General features: G+C 31.0%; 1 protein-coding gene across 2 annotated transcripts; it reads right to left on the bottom strand.

The window, feature by feature from the left end:
* Nucleotides 1-1,540: 1,540 nt before the first annotated feature.
* On the bottom strand, nucleotides 1,541-24,809 carry LOC142233045 (uncharacterized). 2 transcript variants are annotated; one of them, XM_075303825.1, is made up of 11 exons: nucleotides 23,866-24,809; nucleotides 16,308-16,520; nucleotides 9,157-16,157; nucleotides 8,250-9,096; nucleotides 8,117-8,177; nucleotides 5,817-6,034; nucleotides 5,253-5,755; nucleotides 3,185-3,350; nucleotides 2,920-3,123; nucleotides 2,478-2,848; nucleotides 1,541-2,403 (listed from the first exon to the last, which is right to left on the bottom strand). In XM_075303825.1, exons 1-11 carry the CDS (start codon nucleotides 24,458-24,460, stop codon nucleotides 2,209-2,211), a joined length of 10,374 nt encoding a protein of 3,457 aa, XP_075159940.1. In that variant the 5' UTR covers nucleotides 24,461-24,809; the 3' UTR covers nucleotides 1,541-2,208. The 2 variants fall into 2 exon arrangements, with proteins under 2 accessions (XP_075159940.1, XP_075159939.1); XM_075303824.1 differs by having other exon boundaries at nucleotides 9,157-16,520.
* Between the last annotated feature and the right edge of the window lie 189 nt (nucleotides 24,810-24,998).

Raw genomic sequence — 24,998 nt, 5'->3', positions numbered from 1 at the left:
CCAAAAGGTGTAATTTTACATAATATCAAATTAAAGACTAGATTTTCTAAAAAAAATCTTATTTTGCAAAATTTTTTTTCTATAGAAAATTTTGTTAAAATATTATTTCTATAGAAAACATCAAAATTTTATTTCTATAGAAAATTTTGACAAAATTTTATTTCTATAGATAATTTAGTCAAAATTTCATTTCTATAGTAAATTTTGTCAAAATTTTATTTCTATAGAAAATTTTGTCAAAACTTTATTTCCATACAAAATTTTGACAAAATTTTATTTCTATAGAAAATTTTGACAATTTTTATTTCTATAGAAAATTTTGACAAAATTTTATTATTGTCAAAAGTTTATTTCAATAGAAAATTTGTCAAATTTTTATTTCTATAGAAAATTTTGTCAAAATTTTTTTCCCATTGAAGATTTTTGCCAAAATTTTATTGCCATAGATTTTGTAAAAATTTTATTTGTATAAAAAATTTTGTCAAAATTTTATTTGTATAAAAAATTTTGTCAAAATTTTATTTCTGTAGAAAATTTTGTCAAATTTTTATTTATATAGAAAATTTTGTCAAAATTTAATTCCTATAGAAATTTTTTTCAAAATTGTATTTCTATAGAAAATTTTGTCAAATTTTTATTTCTATAGAAGATTTTGTCAAAATTTTATTTCCATAGAAGATTTTTGTCAAAATTTTATTTATATACAAAATTTTGACAAAATTTTATTTCTATAGAAAATTTTGTCAAAAGTTTATTTCAATAGAAAATTTCTCAAATTTTTATTTCTATAGAAAATTTTGTCAAAATTTTATTTCTATAGAAAATTTTGTCAAACTTTTATTTCTATAGAAAATTTTGTCAAAATTTTATTTCTATAGAAAATTTTGTCAAAATTTTATTTCTATAGAAAATTTTGTCAAAATTTTATTTCTATATAATTTTGTCAAAATTATATTTCTATAGAAAATTTAGTCAAATTTTTATTTATATAGAAAATTTTGTCAAAATTTTATTTCTATAGAAAATTTTGTCAAAATTTTATTTCTATAGAAAATTTTGTCAAAATTTTATTTCTATAGAATTTTTTTCAAATTCAACCAAAAAATTAATAATTCTTTGGACCAATTTTGGTCCGATCGGACCAACATGGCAACCCTGTGAAATTCTAACAAGTGATAACGAAATGTTATCGTTACAATTTGAAATTAACGGAAACTTATTTAAATTAACATAAATTCGTAACAATATTTTTCGAGCAGAAGTCCGAAAAAATGTATTCTCACGTGTGAGCCAGAAGGACTAACTTTTTGTGTGGTGTGAAGAAAGTGTGTTGTATGGTGTACACTGCTGCGGTGAGAACCAGAACAGGCAGGATCGTTGTCTGATGTAATTACGTTGGAGGGTACTTGCGTTTGCTAATTACACTTATTTCAGGCCTGAATTCTTAATGTTTACCATTTTTTTGTTCCAATCTCCATCACATACATACGTGTGAATTACAATACTAAATTAGGGCTTATTTTACATTCCATTTATTTATGTATTTTTTTTTTGCGTATAAAAATTTTATATTTTACTGTTTTTTTTACCTTAGTTTATTCGCTTTTTGTAGTGAACTTCATAACATTTAATGGAATTCATCCAAGAAAAACACTTAAAGATCTAAGCTATAATTGAGTGGTACAATAAATAAACAAAATCATTAAAAAAAATAATATTATTAATCCATAAATTCAAAATAAAAACTATTTTTAAAAAAATATACATAGTACTTGAAATTTTTATATGTTCTTAAAAAGGAAAATAATAAATTAATTATATACTATCTTGGGATTAGTTCTAGATCTCACGTGAAGAAAAAAGTTAAAAAAAAATTAAAAAAAGAAGAGGTCTCAATATTATTATTATTATTTAAAAACTTTATAATTACAAGTTATATTAAATTAAAAAAAATCCAAAGAACCTAAGGCTATTAGCTTCGGTTCATAATTAGATTTTTATAATGTAAATATGCGCTATATATAATAAAAATTAACTATAGACAAATGAAATCTATGTTTAAGGACGAGTAAATAAGAGTTGTTTACGTGAGACAAAGATCATTCCCGATCAATATGATTTACTTAACATCTACCTACATACAACTGAAACATATGTAGTTATACTATTATATGTATATGTACATAAATATATATACATTGAATGTATTTACCAATTACGGAAATGAGATTTTTTATCAAAATAGATAATACGTATGAAACCATTTTCATAACCAACAGCTATTAGATTTGAACCACATTCATTCAAATTATAGCGTAAAGTATTTATACGCATATAGGGCACAATATTAAGAGGCGCTCTTCGATTATCGTTAAAATAGGCATTCTTTAGAGATTCTCTCAGCTGTAAAAGAATTTTTATATGATTATTTATTTCAAATTATTTTGCAATTTAACATGAGTATGTCTGTAGCTCACCTTGATAAACGATTGAAATACCAAACCATATTTCTCCTTGTAATTGTAATCATACATACACCATTCATTTTCAAGGGGTTTACTTTCATTCTTCTTCTTAATATTATCAAATCTTTCAATTGGTTTTCCATCTAATTGTTTAACATCCATGCAGGAAAGTATTCGTCTTTCTCCAAATTTTTTGCCAACCACATGTTCATAGTGTATTTCTCTGGTATCCATAAACACAATATCACCATTATCCACCGAAGCAATACAGGTATTAGTTAATGGCGTATAATGAATACACGTCGCAGCACTAACAAAATTATCCAATTTTTGCTGTTGGAACATAACATTTGTTGGATTTACATTAAGAACACAACGGCCATCTAACAAACAAAAAATTGCAAAATAACATTTTATCACCGTGGTTATCCTTAAACCTAAATATTTTACTTACTATTAGGTATGGAATCGCAATAGGCTATCATTACTGGTTCCCAAATGGGACACCAGTCCATGTTACGCACAACATTTTTTGCACTATCTTCTTTTAGTGGTATGGGTTCCATTAAATTTCGTATATCGTAAATAACAAATCTACGATAAAAACAATTCACAGCTAGCCATCTGGGCCCTGAAGTATCGTAATGCAAAGCGATATCTGAAAATAGACACAATTCATGGAGATTCATCGAATTTGATAAATGTATCAATAAACTTACACCTTATTCCCTTTTCTCCTACATAGAAATAATTTATGGGAGCATATTTTATAGAACCACCATCCATTTCGAAACGATTCAAATTTTCTTCCGAATCATTGGTAACATCCCATATTGCAATAAAACCATTGGAAAAGCTGGCAAAAATGTGCTGGTGACCCGAATACTAAAGAAAATTTCAATGTAAATGTAAATTCAATGAAAAGTATACCAATTTGATATTTTTATAAACTCAACCAGATATATTTAAAACATTGAAATAATGTAAGAGACATGTATACATTCTTGAAACCTTGCATACAATTTCTTCAATAATTACCCAGCAAAAAAGCGTCTCCGAAAAAGTAGCGAAAATGTTCTTTTTGGATCCGGAAATGATGCAAAATAAAATCCCAGCAAAAAAAAATTGGAAGGTGTTCCACAAACATTTCTTTTAAAGCGCATCCCGGAATCCCCCATCAAGTTTTTTTCCATTTCCAATGCAGTCCTTTTGGACAAGTCTAAAAACATTTTTTTAAAGCGCTTCCCGGGATCCCCCATTAAGTTTTTTCCACTTCCGATGAATTCCTTTTGGACAGGTCCACACACAATTTTTGCAAAGCGCATCCCGGGATCCCCTATCGATTTTTTTTTTCACTTTCGATGCAATCCTTTAGGAAAAGTCTTAAAAAGTACGGAGTTAGGCCGTTTTAAGTGAAAATTGAAGTTTTGGACAATTATATTTCGCAAAAAAGAAAATAATAAAAAAGTAATAATAAAAAATTCATCCCCGCTGGGATTTGAACCTGTGCTTTTGACTTTATCACTTCCATTGAGAAGGGTTAGCAAATTACGATTATTTTTTAATTTTTTGTTGAGTTTTACATGGAAAAACAATATGCCGCAAAAAAAAAAAAACAAACAAATAAAAACGATGTATAACATAAAAAAATATTTTTTTTTGAAAAATATTTAATAAAAAACTTTCCTCTGGTGAGGTTTGAACCAGCGTTTTTTATTTTTTCATTCAAAATAATAAAGAACATCTCAGGAAGTAGTTAGAATGTCATAGGTTCATATCACAAACATTTGCCAACCCAGGTTCAACCCCCGGTGGAAGCGAAGAAGTTTTTCAATACGTAAAAATTAGTTAATAAGAAAATGAAAGTGTACCAAAAAATACTGATAAAAATAAAAAGTGAAATTGGAAAAAAATTGTTTTTATTTTTTTTTTTTTTTAATTTCTTCATCCAAATGAACATCCAAGGTACAACTTCTAAAGCAATGCAAAGGATCCAAAAATGAAATACTTCGGCCCTATGACAAGCCCAAACATTCATTGGAGGAGATCCAAGTTTGCACTACTTCCGGATCACAAATTGGGGATCCAAACTACTTTTTTGGAAGCTATTTTTTGCTGGGAATGAAAATTGACGCAGAAGCAAGCAACGAATTTAACATGGGTTTGTCATAGAACGGATGTACACCATTTCAACAGCCGTTGCACTGAATTTGCATCACTTCTTAAGGCGTGATACAAAATCAGTGTTTTAGATGTGAATTAAAAAAGTTTGTGATAATGTAATGTGAAATATAAAATTTGTACAATTTTTTGCATGATTTTTAATGCATTCTAACGCTTTGCATTTGGCTTCAAATTTTTTTAAAACTTCGCAATATTTTTCCTAATGCACTTAGCATTTTTTCGACAAAATTTAAGTAATTTGAACCATTTTATTAATTCTGTTTTTTAGACTATTTTAAACAAAAAAAGTGAAAAATTACCAATCAAAAGTATGAAAAAAGCGAGTTATAAAAATTTTAAAAAACATCCTGCATAATTAAAATAAATAACATCTTTGGGAGGACATTTTTGGAAGTGCTTTTATAGTTATTTCATTTTTTTTTTTTGCTGGGTGAATTTGAAAAATTTTCAATTGAAATATTAATAGATTCCATTCATTTTTAAATTAAAAGAAAATACAATCACAAAGATTACCAAAATCAATTAAATTTCTATTTGAATTCTGTTTTCAATTGGAGTCAGTGATTGACGATATATAGTATTTCAAATAAAAAATAATAATACCTCTGACCATTGTATCTGCAAACATTGCGGACACATTAGCTGATGAGTTTCTGCTTGATTTTCCTCCAAAATATCCAATTTTAATTCAAAACTTGGAGTAATGTTAATCAAAGGAACATCATCCATATTTCGTTCAGCATTTTCCAATTCAATGGGTAAAGCGTAAACTTTAACATTACTTTCAACAGATGCTACAGCTACTACACCCAACCGATTTTCCTCACGATTATAACCACCGCTAGGTAAAAACGAAACATTGTACACAGGACCATCTTCAATAGCAATGGCATAATGTAGCTGGATTTGTGGGCCATCATGTTGCTTTGGTTGTTTAACTTTAAACAGCAATAGACTTGTCTTATGATGTTTCGGATTGAGAAATTTGGTAAATTTAAACATATCCTTTCGATGTGCAACTAAAAGGTATTGTTCTTCAACTTGGGCAGGCAGAGGCAACCAGGCACAACATACTACAGGAGAGCCAACAAATAGAAATGCATCAGCTGAAATGATAAGGAAGCAAATTAGGGTCTTTGGTATAAATAAAAGAATAAGACGTTTTACTTTTGTCGTTTATCGCTTGATATCGTTTCATTTGTCGCCATTCGATATTATCTTCAGGTTCTCCTATACTCGAGTGTAGTTTACCATTTTTTTTAAATGCAAATTTCATCGACTCTTCTTGCCGCGGCAAATATTTGGCATTGTATTGCGTTTTCAGCATTGAATACTGAGGTTTGAAGTCGCAAAATAACATCTTAGATGAATAATTGGAACGTATACTAAAAAAGAAAAAAAATAACAAAGTGGTTACATAAGCTTATATAGCTGAGAATAATGAGAAGAATATCGCGCAAAGAAAATATGACCCCCATAAATTGATTCAATATAGAGAAAACTTAAAGAAAAGAAATGAATAATACAATTTACAACAACCACGGTTGCCAACTAATCTAACAAAATTTGAAGACAATTTCACCACAAATCAACCAAATTTAAAAAATCTTTCTTTGAAGTTTTCGGTCATATTTTTGTGGTATTTTTTCTATAGAAAATTTCGTCAAAATTTTATTTCTATAGAAAATTTTGTCAAAATTTCATTTCTATAGAAAATTTTGTCAACATTTTATTTCTATAGAAAATTTTGTCCAATTTTTATTTCTATTTTTCAAAATTATATTTCTATAGAAAATGTTGTCAAAATTTTATTTCTATAGAAAATTTTGTCAACATTTTATTTCTATAGAAAATTTTGTATAAATTTTATTTCTATAGGAAATTTTTGTCAAAATTATATTTCTATAGAAAATTTTGTCAAAATTTTATTTTATAGAAAATTGTGACAAAATTTTATTTCTATAGAAAATTTTGCCAAATTTTATTTCTATAGACAATTTTATCAAAATTTTATTTCTATAGAAAATTTTGTCAAAATTTTATTTCTATAGAAAATTTTGTCAAAATTTTATTTCTATAGAAATTTTTGTAAAAATTTTATTTCTATCGAAAATTTTGTCAAAATTTTATTTCTATAGAAAACTTTGTCAAAATTTTATGTCTGTATAAAATTTTGTCAAAATTTTATTTCTATAGAAAATTTCGTCAAAATTTTCTTTTTAAAGAAAATTTTGTCAAAATTTTATTTCTAAAGAAAATTTTGTCAAAATGTTATTTCTAAAGAACATTTTTTTTTAATTTTATTTCTATAGAAAATTTTGTCAAAACTTTATTTCTATAGAAAATTTTGTCAACATTTTATTTCTATAGAAAATTTTGTCAACATTTTATTTCTATAGAAAATTTTGTCCAAATTTTATTTCTATAGGAAATTTTTGTCAAAATTATAATTCTATAGAAAATTTTGTCAAAATTTTATTTCTATAGAAAATTGTGACAAAATTTTATTTCTATAGAAAATTTTGCCAAATTTTATTTCTATAGACAATTTTATCAAAATTTTATTTCTATAGAAAATTTTGTCAAAATTTTATTTATATAGAAAATTTTGTCAAAATTTTATTTCTATAGAAATTTTTGTAAAAATTTTATTTCTATAGAAAATTTTGTCAAAATTTTATTTCTATAGAAAATTTTGACAAAATTTTATTTCTATAGAAAATTTTGACAAAATTTTATTTCTATAGAAAATTTTGTCAAAATTTTATTTCTATAGAAATTTTTGTTAAAATTTTTATTTCTATAGAAAATTTTGTTAAAATTTTATTTCTATAGAAATTTTTGTCAAAATTTTATTTCTATCGAAAATTTTGTCAAAATTTTATTTCTATAGAAAATTTTGTCCGAATTTTATTTCTATAGAAAATTTTGTCAAAATTTTATTCTATAGAAAATTTTGTCAACATTTCATTTCTATAGAAAATTTTGTCAACATTTTATTTCTATAGAAAATTTTATCCAAATTTTATTTCTATATAATTTTTTTGTCAACATTATATTTCTATAGAAAATTTTGTCAAAATTTTATTTCTAAAGAACATTTTTTTTAATTTTATTTCTAAAGAACATTTTTTTAAAAATTTAATTTCTATAGAAAATTTTCTGAAAATGTTATTCCTATAGAAAATGTTTGTCAACATTTTATTTCTACAGAAAATTTTGTCAAAATAGAATCGTGAAATCTTTTGATAAAAAATAAAATCTAATTTTATCCCCAATCCATTTAAAATTACATTTTGAAGTTGACAGTTCACAGTCAGTTTAGCTATCACAGAAAATTTATAGGTACTTGCATACTTTCAGGCACCACATGTATGCGATAAAACAATACGATATCGTAAAATATTTGTAATTCTTCCGGGATTCGAGTAAAATTTTCGAAAAAATCATCAAATTTCCATACTTACAAATTATGCCATTTTTGTAAAACAACATCTTTGGGACCATCACGGCTGCGTATCTGAAAAACTGAATACCATTTATTTAATATGATTACCCTAAAAAAAAAAACAAAAGATAAATCTGAACATGTCTACATACTCTTTTTGCGCACACTAATTTGATGTGATTTGTTGGGAGATTTTCTCTTCTGAATACTTGTATTTTCAGATTGACCATCATCATCGATCACATCAGATACACCATCATCTTCATCATTGGAGGAGGCTTCATCATCGGTTTTTATATTGCAATCAGAATCGGATGCAACGAAATCTTCATTTGATCGATGGACACTATTAACATGATCAACAGCCTCTTTCTCTGTTTCAAAGCAACGACGTTTGCAATACGTACAATAGTAGCCAACTTTCAATATATGACGACATTGTTTAGTGTGCTCTTCCAATGCATCCAATTTATCACTTGAGAACGAACACAATTTCTTGGGACAAAATGCCTTTGCAAATTTTGTAATATCACTGGACCATTTCTCTCGAACATCGTCACCTAGGGGGGCGTTATAGCGTATATGGTCTAAAGGATTAAAATCTGGACATTCTTCATTCTCTTTTGTCAAAGCTGCACCCATTTGTTTAAGTTTACTTTCGGCCCTCATTGTGGAATGTCGTTTGGCTCGGCCGGTTACGCTTAACACGACTTCTTCGATATTGTTTTCATCATTAAGGTGTTCATCTTTTGCTCTGTACAGTTTCGTTCTTTCAGGGCACGATCTCACATGAATAGGATAAGAAGAATATGAATAATTCTTATGACAAAATTCACAGTCCATGCGTTGTCTCTCAATGCCACAACCCTCAATATGCATCATAAGCCCCAGTGCTGATCGATAAAGTTTCTTACACATACGGCAATTTAAACCTTTTATTCCGGTATCTTTAATATAAGCCATAATGGCATTTACTACAGCAGGACGATAATGAATATTCTAGAAAGGAGGGATAGAATAAAAGTAAATGACCCTCTAAGTATATCAGTAAGTACTAACCAATTCATGTTCTTTGCCCAGTTTCCAGCCAACTCCATAGTGTTCGGCTAAATGAGTTATCCATTTGCTTTCGGTTGTACGTTTTAAACAAAGTGCACATTGTATTGGCCCTATACCACTTGCAGCCACTGTTAAAATCTCATCCGTTTCAAGCTGTTCTCGTTTTGTTATGAGAAGTAGGCGGGGATTGAATATATTTTCAGAATTAATAGGTTTTTCTATTGCTGCAGCACTTGAAGAAGTTTCACTGGGATTTATTGCATTTTCATTCTTGTTTTCCTCAGTGTCAACTTTTCTTTTTCTGCCTCGTTTTCCTTTGGCCATTGGTATGGGGGTTTCTAAATTGTTCTTTGTTTCCAATGAAATTTCTTTCTTTGTATCACTATTGGATTTTATAGCTGTTGCTGCTTTCGTGTCATCATCTTGTTGACCAACAACAACCGATTTCTCATCAACACCAACCACAATTGGTTTTTCTTCACGTTCCGCAATAAGGGATTTATTTGCCGGTTTACGACCTCTTTTCTTTGGTGGCGCAACAAGAGCTTCTTCTTTTCCTAAATTGTCCTTCACTTTTGTAGCTTTCACTGGATCTACAGTTTGCATGGCAGATTTGATACTCTTTGGGGTTTCGTTGTCCTTTTCTAATTGTGGTTCAAAGCTATTCAATACTTTGGTCATTTCACCATTATCTTCTATTCTCTTAACATTGTTCGTTACTGGATCCTCCTCATCGAAATCATTGGATATTAAACGCCGCCTTGGTTTTTTTAACCGCTTACCAACACAAATTGGTGTATCAGAATCTGTTTCTGAAATTTTAGCCTTGCTCATTGCCAACAATGATTTTGGTTTCATAAGTTCCGACTTTTCATTATCCTCCTCCTCCTCATCCAACTTAAATCTCTTAATTTCTATTAATTCCTTATTACTATTATCAATCACAGATTTTAAATTTCTTTTGTTTCCAATAGTCTTCTCTGGCATTTGTAATTCTTCGTCTTGGTCATCGTTTACTGGTGAATCATCATCAGTAATATCAGTCTCTTCACGGAAGCATGATTGCTGTGAGGCATCCCAACGTTTTTTCAAGGGTATCCCTCGTATTGCATATGACTTGCGATCATGGCGCAGTCGTTTCGTTTGACCTTCTCTACTGGACGTTGGAGAAATAGCTTTTCCTGTAGTTAGCCAATTTTTCAAAGTCCCCCCTTTTGTTGTGGTCGACACTTTGATGGGAGAATTTTTTTCCTTTTTAACAATATCCTTGGTATTTTCCATCCTTTTGTCGGATTCCACGAAACCTAGAAATTCATTGCAAGGAATTTCATCTTCCCCAAAATCTCGGTCTCCATCTGAATCACTGTCAATTTTATGTGATTTTTTTATATCATCCAAAGTTTTTCGCAGACGTTTGCGGGGATTTGATGTATGGGGTTTTTCTATACCCTGTTCGGTACTATCTTGACATGAGTCTTCAACATCCATTGAGTTAGAAGATAAAGAAGGATCTTTTTCGGTATGTTTTATATGCTCCAGCAATACCTCACAGGGTTTAATGAGAAGAAGGTTTGCTTTTGTTGGGGTAGCAATTTCAGTACTTTTAATTGTATCAAAAACGGATAGTGGTGTTGGTGAACTGCTAATGGGAATTTCATTAAACTTTGATAAACGGCGAGTTCTTAATGAAGACTTTTGATTTTCATTATCCTTTGCAGGGATTTTAGAATCATCAAAGATTTCTTGGGCCTGAATTTTTCGTTGCCTTTTTGAAGAGGGCTTGGTTTCAATTTCACTTTCAGTTTTATTGGAATCCATAGCACTACTACACAAACCATGCCTAGTAGATCTTCTTCGATTAATTGGACTTGGAATATATGACATTTCATTTTCAATTACAATATTCTCACAGACATCTTTCTCCCTTCCAATACTTATAGTATCTGCTGGATTTGGAACAAAATCTCCGTCGGATTTTCTACGTTTTTTACTTCTTATTTGCTTATCTTCCAAGATCTTAGGTTTTTGCAAAACTTCATCATTGATTAATGGAGATTGGTTGCTGGATATTTTGAGGGTCTCTTTATGTTTTTGAGATATTTTATCACATGATTTAACTAAATTTCCAGTTGTCTCTAAATCTACAGAATTTTCCACGATCTTAGTTGCTTGTAAAGGTTTCTGCAAAACTTCATTATTGCTTGGTGAATATTGGTCACTGCTTATTTTTAATACCTCTTTATGTTTTTGAGATCTTTGGCTACTTGATTGAATTGGATTTTCAATTGTCTTTGACTCTTCCGATTTTCTTAGGGTTTTCAAATCTTTACCACCATCTTTTTTGTTTTTAAAGGTTTTTGTACTTGTCTCCAACTCATCGGAATCTTTAGCGCTGCTCGTATCTTTACCAGAATAATTGTGATCCGCTGCTATGACATCGGTTTTTTTAATTTGTTGAAGTAAATTTTTAATGCCTTTTATTTCTTCTAGTTTAGATTCTACTTTGGTTACTTGTTCAGCCTTTCGTTTAAATGGTATTTGTGGTGGTTTTGTGGCAAGATCTGTAGGTGGATTTTTAACAATATCCACTAATGATACAGAAGCTTGTTGCAGTTCTTTTGGTATTGTGATGGGAGGTGTGTGTATTGTATCTTCAGTATTTTTATTTATTGTTTTACGTTTAGGCATTTTCGGTGGATTAATTAACTTTAAAGCAACATTTCGTTTGGTCACTTTAGGTTCTTCACTTAATATTTGCGTCATATTGGGGTCATTTTGTATGCATATTTCTTGCAATGAATCAATTGATGTATTTTCCTTTTGAATTTCTGACAAAGATTTATACGCATTTGATTGAGAGGAAATGTTACTACCATCACTGGTCGTGGGTGTGGGGCCCATACAGTTTTCAATAGTTTCTTCACGGTCTTGATCTTTTTGTGGTTTAGAAGCTAATAATGATTCTTTTGGAGTTTCAGGGAATGTATCTGATAACAATATAGATTTACCCTTTTGTATATGAATGCTATCATCATTAGACGAATTTTTCATTGAAGTTTCCACAATATCATGGGATTCCAAACAAGTCTCCGTTCTGCTAACAATGGGGTTTCCCGATGATTCTATTGGATGGATAGTTATAACCAGTGGTTCAGTGGTTTCCTTTATTGCCATATGCATATTATTTTCATAATTTGAAATCCCAACTGGGTTTGTTACTATCTGTTCTGGATCTTCAGCCATATGTTGTGTATTGTCGAAAACACCTTTAGTATTATCGTCTGAGATTGATGTTAAAAGTTTAGAAGTATCTTTGGAATTTGTTTCTTTTACTAGATCAGTATGGTCTTTGGATATGGATAAAGTATTTTCCATAGTCTGCAGTTCATTGGCTTTGCGTAGTGTTGAAGGTTCTGTATCGGTTGGTTGACTTTCTATTGTTACGCCCGAATATTGCGGCAGCTCTTTAGCTGCTTCCCCATCTGAATTATGTGACTCAATTGTTGTATCTTCTGTCATATTGGAAACTTCACTTGAATTTATTCCAGACTTTACACTTGGACCGGATTTGTTGCGTTGAACTAAATTTATTTTTCCTTTTTTGAAACGAGAAATTCTTTTCTTAGTAGCCGGCATACTGTTATTATTCGCTATTGGCATAGATTTATCTTCCATAGGAATTGATATACTATCCTCTAAAGGAATATTCACATAATTGTTATCTTTTTCAGTTGTATCAACTTGTGGAGAACTTGTAACCTTTAAGATTGATTTTAAATTGATTAGTTTTTCTGATCTATTAACAATAGTTGGTGTGGGAATTTCTACATCTTGACATTTGTCTGATTGCTTGGCAATGTCTTCAGATGTTAATTTTTCCTCATTTCTTGTTACTTCTTCCAAGGATCTATCTATATTTTGTGATAAATCTGCTTGGCCCTTGTTTGGTTCCATAATTTGCGTTTTTTTCATAGGTGACAACTTAGAAGGTGATATCACTTTTATAATAATTTGTTTGGTAGAGGGTTCCACAGGTTGAATATTTTGAAATGCTTTATCACATTCACCTACATCTGGATCTGGCACCGTTTCTAAGATATTGTTGACAGATTTGTCCAAGGCTTCTTCAGATAAAGGCTTAAGAGTTTGAATCTCCTTTATGCTAATATCCTGGGATATTTTATTATTGTCTAAGTTGAGCTCGTTGGACATTGGTTCTTTATCATCCACTGGCTTTGTTTGCTTGCTTCTCTCGTCAGTTTCCTTTAAACCAATAATCTGGCTGAAATTCTCTGTAGATATGTTCGGAGTTTCACATAATTTCGTAGTACCATCACAATCAGTAACAACTGAGTCCACACCAATTGTATGATCGTCACTTTGCAAACTTATATTTTTAGGTTCAACTATACTAACCACACTATTCTCTTGTTTAAGCATAACAATTTTACCAATATCAATGGAACTCTCACCCAGAGTCTCATCATTGTTATATACCGGATTGTTGGGTAAATATCTGTGTGAGTATGGAGGGAGCTTTCCTTTTCTTGGTGAAAATGGTATACGTAAAGGTGAGAAATTCATTGCACAAGAGGCATTTAAATTTAACTCTTCGGGTGATAATTCCAATTGGGTTTCTTCGGTTATGGGATTGCTATGATTAAGAGAAGCTATAAAATCAACTGCTGAAAAATCTTCCTCTGATGCATTATCCTCATCGGAATCTTCAATAATTTCAACTGCAGGTTTACGGTATTTATTTGGTGAATATTTTAAAGGCACCGCCGCAGATTTATGATCATTTTCCATGGAAGGTTCTATTTTAATTTTCGTTTCCGGTTTTTCAACCTTTATTAGAGGATTATAATCAGTTGGGGGTTTGATTGAGCCTATCTCTTTAGCATTGGATGATATTGTAGTGGATGATGATGGTTCTTTTTTAACAATTAGAAAAACTTTCTTGGTAAAATTCGTAGTTGGAATCTTTTGAGTTGCAGATGTATTAACAAAAAAATTTCCAATAATTTGATTTTGATTGATCTGATTGGGGATGGAGTTCGCTAACCTCTGTGTTGTTGCCATAATATTGCCATTATCTCGCTGTGGTTGTTGCTGTTGTTGTTGCGAAGAGCTAATTGCTATTGAAACATTCGATCCATTATTATTCCTATTTGCTACTGTACTTTCAGCAATTCTCTTAGCTAGATCTGCTATTTTCTCAGGAGGTAATTTTAATTTGGATGCATTAATAACATATTTTCTATTGTGTTTGGAAGAGGTTAATGTGAATCCTAGGTTTTGTGTTTGTTGGTCTTTTTCTTTATTAGCTTTTGCTTGTGTAGCTAAATTACTCGTTTGACTATTCTCCGATTGCGTAGCTAAATCATCAAGCTTTTCCTGTTTTATCACCACTTCAGGTATGGGTTTATGTGGTCTTGCAAACCGTTGTGGAGTATCAATTTTAGATGTCGATAAACGTAAGGCTGTTAAATCAATCATTTCATCCTGTGACAGAACTTTATTTTCCAATACAATCAAAGAATTTGGAGCCACATGAACAACTGGAGTTTTATCACATACCACGTTCTCATCCGGCATTGTATGTAGAGTATTAGGATTGTTGTGGAAATTTTCATCACTTGAACGTTGGTCGCGATAAGCTGCTGCTGCTGTGTTTAAATCCTCTCCACCACTACTAATTGATGAAGCACCAATCGTTGACATATCCTGCTGTAACATATGATAGTAACTTGTATCGGGCAAAGGATATGGCTTCTTGAATGTATCAATTGTGGGCAATGGTGTTTCCTGTGGAACATTGGCAGTGGGAAATGGTGTTTTCAATGGTGACACATCTGGTACAACTATTCTCTGTCTTGATAAAGAAGGTGGTGTGTGAACTGGCTTAACAGATGCTTTTGGTATATTATTGCTGGGCAAATTAGGATACAGCAAATTGTGCACCGTTTGTATAGTGGAACAATCTGTTTTGGTGTTGTTACTGCCGCCAGCACCACCACCAGGAGATTTTTGCTTTTCCTTATCTCCATCATTTTCAAAATCAAGTTTTCGTGCAATATCTTGTGGTGATTTTTGAGGGGTTTTTGGTTTAGTGATCACTTTATTGGTGGGAGTTGTTTCGGCAAATCCTTCTATATTTCTGACATTAACAATTGGTGATGGAGGATCATACTTTTGCTCCAATGGATATTCTTGATGGTGTAAATGTTTCATTTGAGGTTTCATCAATGTAGTTTTGTTATATGGCAAAGATGTGGCAGTCTCTTGCTCTTTGACCACTTCGAATTGGGGGGAATTCGAAACATTTTGTGATGGTATTGGAACAAAATAACTATTGGAATTAGATATGGTATATGGTCTTGTCTCTGAAACCCCTCTACCAGAAAATTCTCCTTTTATCGGTCGTTGTATGGCATAAGTATGTGGTGTAACGCTGGGAGTTGAAGTTTGTATGCAATTTTTATGGTCAACATTTAAAGAAGTACTTAGGCTGTTGGAAACTTTCCAATCATCTTGGGGCACCATCCAATGTTTGCCATAGTCATCATTCATGTCATTATATGGGAAATTTTGACCATAGCTTCCAACATCATATGCACCCCCTACAATATTCGGAAATGAATTGGACCTGCCTGATATATTTGCAGGCATATTATAAGTAGCATATTGTCTTTTGTACAACATTTGTTGATCCCATTGATTTGTTTGTTGTGGTGCTGGATTAAAACTCTTTAAAGGTAACATTTGATGAGATTGCCGCCCAAAATTTGAGGACGATACTGGTGGTAGGACATATTGTTTGCTGTTGTTGTAGACTACTTCATTATTGGGTAGCTGTTGATTTGTCTGCTGTTGTCTAAATTGTTTGTTACCATTTATAATTCTTGGCCTATTTGGTGACATCTGTGTGCAGTGGCCATCCTGTTTAATCCTAATTTCAGGTCCCGTAATTGGTGCCGTTTGGGAACTCTCAGATTTATCTGGAATATATAATTTCTGTTTATTAGTATTCTTATAACCATATTGTTGAGATGATTGTATGGGCATTTTTGGAGTTTGTATAAATGATGAAGGCGGTGACATTTCGTTAGCAGGCATGCTGAGATGGGCATAAAATTTTCGTTCCTCACCAGAGTTTTGTCTTTGCAAGATTTTTTTATGTAACAAACTTTTAACATGTTTCATGCGTTGTTCCGGAGTAAATTCTTTCATATGTTCTTTATGATTTACAATTTCTTGTTTATTGTGGTCGCTAACATTTGATGCTTCTGGTCCCGTTATGGTAATCTTAGGTGGTACAATGGGTTTTGTTGTTAATGTTGGTTTGGGTGATGTAGTCACGACTGAAAAAAAAACGAACAACAAGCGAAAATTTTCAAATTCAAACTAATAACACAAATACCAAGCACAGAGGATGGAATCATCTTCTTGCCCGTAATGACATGCAATAATATTTCTATTATTTCTTAGTAGTTAATTTAGTTTTGTAAAAGTGATTCAAAATAAATATGTCATTTATATAGGTTGATACATATGAACTCAGAGTTCATCCTTAGCCTAGCCTCCAACCAAGAATTATTCGAAATATATCGCACATTATAGTCCATCGATCCATATTTATGAAACCTACATATATCCTCACATTTTCAATTCTTAAGCTTCATGGGGACAAATTTCTCTTCCAATCAAATTGGAATTCTGCACGTGATGTCGGTATCCGCATAAAACGGATATATATATACACAAAAAAAATATTTTTTCTCTTCAATCACGAAATTAGTTAATCCAATTAATTTTTAAATGAAATGTCTTCAATCACAGAAATGATAGTATCAATCACCAAAGTCAATTAAAAAATTAATTGATCCAATTAAAAATTCACACAATATATTTTCTTGTTTCATTAAAAAAAATTTATTAAATCAATTAATTTTTTAATTGAATATTTTTTAAAACTCACTTAAAAATTTAATTGGAAAAATTTCCGTGATATTTTTTTTCTGTGTATGTGGCTGTATAGATGAAACGACCTCTAGACTTGACTTTCTAAGCCACCTGGTATGTGGCTGTATAGATGAAACGACCTCTAGACTTGACTTTCTAAGCCACCTGGTTACGCAGTTTCCATTCGATCCAGTTGAAATCCGGCATGTGACTTAAGTTTCCATTCACGAATAGCCATCACGGTTGCCACTCGAGCAAAAAATAATCCACCAAAATTTGGAGACAATTTTACCAAAAATCTATCAAACAAAAAAATCTTTTCTTACAAAATTTTTATTTCTGTAGAAAATGTTATCAAAATTTTATTGAAGATTTATCAAAATTTTATTTATTTACTTTTTATTTCCATTTATTTATGCAATTCAAAGCCCTTAACCGAAGTACAATGTAAAAATAGAAAAATTTTGTCATAATTGTATTTCTATAGAAAATTCTGTCAAAATTTTATTTCTATAGAAAATTTTGTCAACATTTCATTTCTATAGAAAATTTTGTAAAAAATTACTTCTATAGAAAATTTGTGAAGTATCTCTTAGTTGGAGAGGAATATCTTGCAAAATCTACCAAAACATCAGGAATTCTACCAATCTAGCAAACAGTAAAAAAAATCTACCATTTTTGGAAGAAGATAGAAGATTTTGTCAACATTTTATAGAAAATTTTATCAAAATTTTATTTATTTATTTATTTTATTTCTATTTATTTATGCAATTCAAAGCCCTTAACCGAATTACAATGTACTACTCTATTCTAAGGAAAAATTTCTATAGAAAATTTTGTCATAATTGTATTTCTATAGAATATTCTCTCAAAATTTTATTTCTATAGAAAACTTTGTCAACATTTTATTTCTATAGAAAATTTTGTAAAAAAAAATTACTTCTATAGAAAATTTGTGAAGTATCTCTTAGTTGGAGAGGAATATCTTGCAAAATCTACCAAAACATCAGGAATTCTACCAATCTAGCAAACAGTAAAAAAAAACTACCATTTTTGGAAGAATTCTACCAACTGTGGCAACCGTGATAGCCATACGCACAGTTTTTTAATATAATTGTATATAGCCCGCTTACAAAATATCCTCATCGATTTTTTATTAAATATTTTTAAAATTTAATTAAAATGTATATTGAAGAATTTGGTCAAATTTTTCTTTTTTTTTCGTGTATACAAAAATAATTTACTGATCCAATCAATTTTTTTTTTATTAACTCATTTTACAACTAAGCCCAAACGGCCATATTATTATTTCATATTCTATACTCAATATAGAAAAAAACATTAAATTTGCTTTAAAATAAAAATAATTAGGACTACAATCATATAGATAAAACTAAGTACATAGGTTAGGTTAAAGTGGCAGCCCGATTAAGATTCAGGCTCACTTAGACTATTCAGTCCATTGTGATACCACATTAACTAAAAGTACCTATTACATATGGGCACTTCTAAGTACATAGCTGAGGTTAAATAAAAGAATTGGAAATTACTATATTTAAATAAGCATGAATATAAAAAATATTTGAAAGTATTAGGAATTCAATACTAGTCTCAAACATTTTTAATTGAAATTGCTTTCATCGAGGAAATTATAATAAAAATTTCAAAGGCCATTTAAAAATTAAATAATCCCTTTCAAAAAACCAATTTATGTGAATGATTTTTGTTTTGTTTTTTTTTTCAATTTTAATTGAGATTTTCAAAATTTTTAATAGAGGTGTGCACGTGAGTAATGTTTTGCTCACGCACACTCACGACGGAGAAATCTTATTCACGCACACTCACGCACGATATTTTTTGGTAGGACTCACGCACGAAAATCTTTAAAATATCGTGACTCACGAAAAATGTCGTGACTCACGAAAAACCTCGTGACTCACGAATAATTTTATGAGTAATTTACCTATAGAACCTGACTAAAAACATGAGTATGATTAACTAGTAGGATGTCACTAAAATTATAAATGAATTCAACTCGTAGGCATTTTTTGTTCGTAAGCGGGATTATTTTCGTGAGCGTGTTGTTCCGAAATTCGTTACTCACGCACACTCACGCCGTAGCCGTCAGCGTAAGTCACGACAATTTCGTGTCACGTGCACACCACTAATTTTTAATATTTTTGGTGTTTAAAGAAAAATAATATTAATATAGAGAATATTATAATCAAATAAATAATAATAGCCCTAAAAAATTAAATTAAAAAAAGATAATAAATAATTAAAAAAACCATAGGTTTACAATTAAAAAATCAACTTAATTGAATTGTTTTAATGTGCATGCGTATAATTAGCTTTTTCTAATTTTCTGTTAAGAAAATCTCAATATATAAAAATAAATTTATTACTTCATTTTAAAATTATGCTATTACAAATTTAGCCGATATACAAAAGAAAAAAAAAACACACACACACCTGTTTAGATTATCAAGCATTTTTACTCTATACCAACAAATCAAACACCGATGCGGGAATTTGAACTCACGTTCATACAATGACAATGCCGACAGCGCGCGCCTTAGCACATTCGGCCATACAACATAAACTCGGTACGTGGCATATGTTCATGATAAGCATAGGCTTATTTTTAGACACAAAATCAAATAAAGTGTTTTATAAAATATGTACCGGTTTTTTTTTGTTTGGCTGTGTTTGGTCATAAATACAATTCCAAATTTAGCCTTACTTGCTCTGTTGGGATTCGAACTTGTGTTTATGGAAATTAAGACAAATGAAACGAATATCTCAGCTAGCTGAGCTATTCGGTGTCAATTTGAATTCTTGTCAAATGGCTAAATATTTATATTTTTGCAGATCGGTTAAATGAAGCAATAAGAAAAGAAGCATCAATTTTAAAAGATGAGAGTATTATTTTTGTTACACGACAATTTTCTATGGCTACTATAGTTTATCGTTACATACACCCATCACCTGAACTGTGATAGTAAGGAGTTTTTTTTTTTCGTAACGAAAATTAGTAGAAGAAATAGATACATAGGTCCCATGCGAATATCTGAGTAATTTTCCAGCCTTGATATGTATAAGCATTATTGCACTATAATAGAGGATTCTCTTATATATATATATATATATATATATATAAATTAATCTGATTGCAATGAAAACTTCATTGTCATCAAATGTAAACTTTTCAGAATTTGGATAACGAAACTTTTTGGTAGAGACGATTTTTCAAAAGTCATCTGTTTATGGAAATGAAGACTTTTCGAGTTTTTCACTTTTCCAAAAAGTCTTCTTCTCAAAACGGTCGGCTGGTATCTATATTCTGATAAGACACCAGAATCTTGGCAAAATCTACAACTTTGTTTATTGAAAAATCGACTTATCTTTTTATCGGCTCCAAAGGATTTCAAAATTTACAATTGTCGACTATCCGCTTCTTCTCAAATTTTAATTAAAAAATTCTACTTTTATGATCGTCGACAAATCGCCAGTTTTTCTAGGCTTAGGAGGATCGGTTTATATAGGGTTTATATAAAAACTATTCGCTACACCTCCTTGCTATGATGTAAAGCGAGATTGAAAATTTCAAGCAAGTCTGCGATATCGAGATGTGGAGAAAATAAAAATCATCGATCGGATAATGCGAAAAATATTTGGTCCATAAAGGTTAGGTTAAAGTGGCATCCCGATTCCAAGTTTCAGGCCCACTTAGACTATTCAGTCCATTGTGATATCTTTGGTCCATGGTTTTTCCAATTTCGGAAACACCTTCTATGCGCACATAAAGTCAAATCAGGAGATCGGTTTGTATAGGAATTATATCAGAAAATTTTAAAGATCAAGCCTATCGAATCTACACAGAAAAAAATGTCACCGAAATATTTCCAATTAAAAAGTTGATTGAAGCTGAAACTTTTTCAATTAAAAAATTAATTAATAAATTTTTAATCAAACTCAAAACAAAAAATCAATTAAATGAATGATTGGAATTTTTAAATTTTAATTAAATTAATAATTGACACAAACAACTTTTTAATCAAACTCGGAAGACGAAGACATTTTTTAAAACAAAACACTACGTACGACAGTTGAGAAAGTGATTGAAAATAGTTACGTTTTTATGAACATTTCAATTAAAAAATTAATTGGATCAATAAATTTCGTGATTGAATCAGAAAAACATTTTTTTGTATGTATACCAAATTTTAGGATGATATCTGCTTTATGGAACTGCTTAATATTTTCATATTACAATACCAAAGGAAAGGACATCGCCAGATCGGCTTAAAATTTCTACCAAACCAAACAAAAGATATGTATTCGAATAATTTTTTTGGATAATACAGGAAAGCTCAAACGAAATACTACCAATTCAAACAATATATTTTTGCAAGTGATTTTTGATTCAAATTTAAAAAAAAAATCCATTCGCGTTTGCTCGATATGTCCATATGACTAATGCTGTGATATGAATATAATCTAAAACGTCTGATTTTAATTTCTTCGGACAGACCTTTCACTTGACAACCCACTTCACCTATTATTGCAATTTTTTGGAGCACCTCCATGGTATACCAGTGTCATTATAATGATCTAGGATACAATAAAGATTTTATTCTTATTATGGGGTTTTTATTTATTTTGACTGAACTAAGACGTAATGCTCTTAGTGGCTTATAATCAATATTATGAGCTGCCCTTAGTTTTTCTCTATGTTCATGTCATGTATTTAAAATCCCAAAATGTTCTACAACAAATAGGGAGCTCGAAATGTGTGTGAAGATAAATTCGAATTTGAAATGTGCGGCAAAAACCTAGCCGAGACACAAACAACCACCAAAAATACTTTTCGAATTTTGTATTTTTAGTATTTTTCTTATTATTCAAAACCTAAGCCGTGTACGGTATAGAGACTAGGTTCATTGGAAAGGGCTTGAGTTCAGCTTTCATACCCACTAAAGTCCTCATTAGAAAAGTATTTGTGAAAAGCGCAAATTGGAACATAAAATTTTCAACAAATTTTTAAAGCGGGCCCACTGTGCAAAAACTAAGCCGCGTGCGGTATACAGACTAGGTTCATTGGAAAGGGCTTGAGCTCAGCTTTTATACCCACGAAAGCCTTCATTAGAAAAGTATTTGTGAAAAGCGCAATTTTGAAAATGCTCAGTTGTAAAAAAATGAAATGGGCTCCGTTGTAAAAATTTGTTGAAAAAGCATTTTCAAATTTGAGCTTTTCACAAATACTTTTAATGAAGACTTTCGTGGGTATGAAAGCTGAGCTCAAGCCTTTCCAATGAACCTGGTCTCTATACCGCACGCGGCCTAGTTTTTGAATAATATGCACAATACTAATTTTAGGTTTGATATTTAATATGTCCAATAGTCTCATTTTTTTCTTTATGAGAAAACTAAATTCTGAGGATATGCGAATCCGAATATCGGAAAATGGGGGAGAGTGCATCTTCATAGGAAAAAACAAGTAAGGAAAGTCTAAAGTCGGGCGGGGCCGACTTTATTATACCCTGCACCACTTTGTAGATCTAAATTTTCCATATCATATCACATCCGTCAAATGTGTTGGGGGCTATATATATAGGTTTGTCCCAAATACATACATTTAAATATCTCTCGATCTGGACAGAATTTGATAGACTTCTGCAAAATCTATAGACTGAAAATTTAAGTCGGCTAATGCACTAGGGTGGAACACGATGTTAGTAAAAAAAAATATGGGAAACATTTTAATTTGAAGCAATTTTAAGGAAACTTCGCGATATACATGTATTAGAAGTTTGGGAAAATTAGAGTAATTTTTACAACTTTTCGACTAAGCAGTGGCGATTTTACAAGGAAAATGTTGGTATTTTGATCATTTTTGTCGAAATCAGAAAAACATATATATGGCAGCTATATCTAAATCTGATTTCAACCAAATTTGGCACGCATAGCTACAATGCTAATTTTACTCCCTATGCAAAATTTCAACTAAATCGGAGTTAAAAATTTGGCCTCTGTGGTCATATGAGTGCAAATCGGGCGAAAGCTATATATGGGAGATATATACCAAAATCAATAGGGTTCTATTCTGAGCCAATTTGAAGTCGATTGCCTAATTTGAAGTCGATTGGACTAAAACTGCGACCTAGACTTTGATTACAAAAATGTGTTCACGGACAGACCGACAGATGGACATTGCTATATCGACTCAGGAGCCCACCCTGAGCATTTTTGCCAAAAACACCATGTGTCTATCTCGTCTCCTTCTGGGTGTTGCAAACATATGCACTAACTTATAATACCCTGTTCCACAGTGTGGCGCAGGGTATAAAAAAAACAATTTTTGTTATGAAGATACGTTTTCCCTTTCGGAACAATTTTTCATCACTCATTCCTCCAACTCTACTCATGTGGGTCCATGGATCACGCACTCACCTAGTCTACTTCTCGGTGTCACCCAAGTACGGACACGAAATTTCCCATTTTCATTATATAAAAAAAAATAAATAATAAAAAAAAATAAAATGATTCCAATCTGGATTTGAACCCGGACTCCCAGATTTCAGAACAACGACTTTAACCTTTAGACCACAGCCACATCAGCGTTCAGGCTGTTTAATGTTTAATTTACCACAAGGAATTATGGTGACTCAAACAAATAAATTTTGGCAGCTGGAAGCGTGTGCTTATACAAAAAAAAGTAAGAAAAACAACTCCAACAATTACCTGGTGCAACTGGAAGCGGCGCCGTCGAAGTTGATGGTATGACCACTGGCAAAGTACGGCTTGTTGGTTTTACACTATACGAAAGCTGTGTTGGTGCCTGCTTGGGAACTGAATTTGATGCAGTCTTCGGTTTAGTGGGTAGTACTGGCAATGGCTTTGGAGATGTTTGTGCTCCTCCAACTGGTGGCTCTTTTAATATTGCAAATTGTTTCTTTTCATTCGAGGAAACATTCGGATTTGGTTTTTTGTTTGTTATTACGATTTTTTGTTGTTTCTGTTTACTCAATGCCTCGGCAATTTTACGATCCAAACCGGACTGCTGTAATTTTCTAACATCTATGGGTCTAATTGTGCGAATTAAACGCTTGCTTCCTCCTGAATCCTCCGTGGATGTTTTCGTTTGCTCTGGCTTTACAACCCCCCCTGCTTTCGAGGTTTTAATCATTTTTACATTATTGGTGTTGTTTGTAAGCGAACAATCTTTTGAAGGCGTTGATTGTGATTCAGTTGCCACATTTGATGGAGAAGATATTGACGAACCTCCACCCAAGAGATTCGCGTAGGTCCTCTTAATGGGCTCCTCTTGTGGATTCATTTTCACTTGATAAGTTAAAACTGCTTTTTCAATATTTTCTTAATATTTTTTCCAACAGAAATTCGCATATTTAGCACTTTCAATAACCCGAACACGCAATGGCATTAATACACTATTATTTATAATTTCATGTTCCGTCATTCCATACTTAACAGACGACCATTAATTACGACGACGTCATTTGCAAGCATGCCGTATTTTTCCTCACGTAATAAATATTTATTTTCTTTTTAAATTTTTTAATTCACTTTAATTTGCTTTATTTGAACAGATTTAAAGATTTTAACAATACCAAAGCATGCAAAAATATATTTATTTCAAGAACATGTGGTAATATATTTTCTCTGCACAAAATTGTCACTTGCCAGTATTGCCGTTTCTGCGTGAGCTGTCTGAAATTGGGTAGAAAACAGTGGTGCCAACTCCCGAAGGGCAAAATCACAAAAAAAAATACCAAATCCTTACATATAAAAGGGCTGTTTTCTTTTAGCACTGGATGAAACATTTGTATGGGCTATCCAGAACATCGTTGCACTGG

This window comes from Haematobia irritans, chromosome 4, assembly GCF_050003625.1.
Source record: "Haematobia irritans isolate KBUSLIRL chromosome 4, ASM5000362v1, whole genome shotgun sequence".
Lineage (NCBI taxonomy): Eukaryota > Metazoa > Arthropoda > Insecta > Diptera > Muscidae > Haematobia > Haematobia irritans.
The sequence above is the reverse complement of the archived record's forward strand: the minus strand, read 5'-3'. Positions and strand labels throughout refer to the sequence as shown.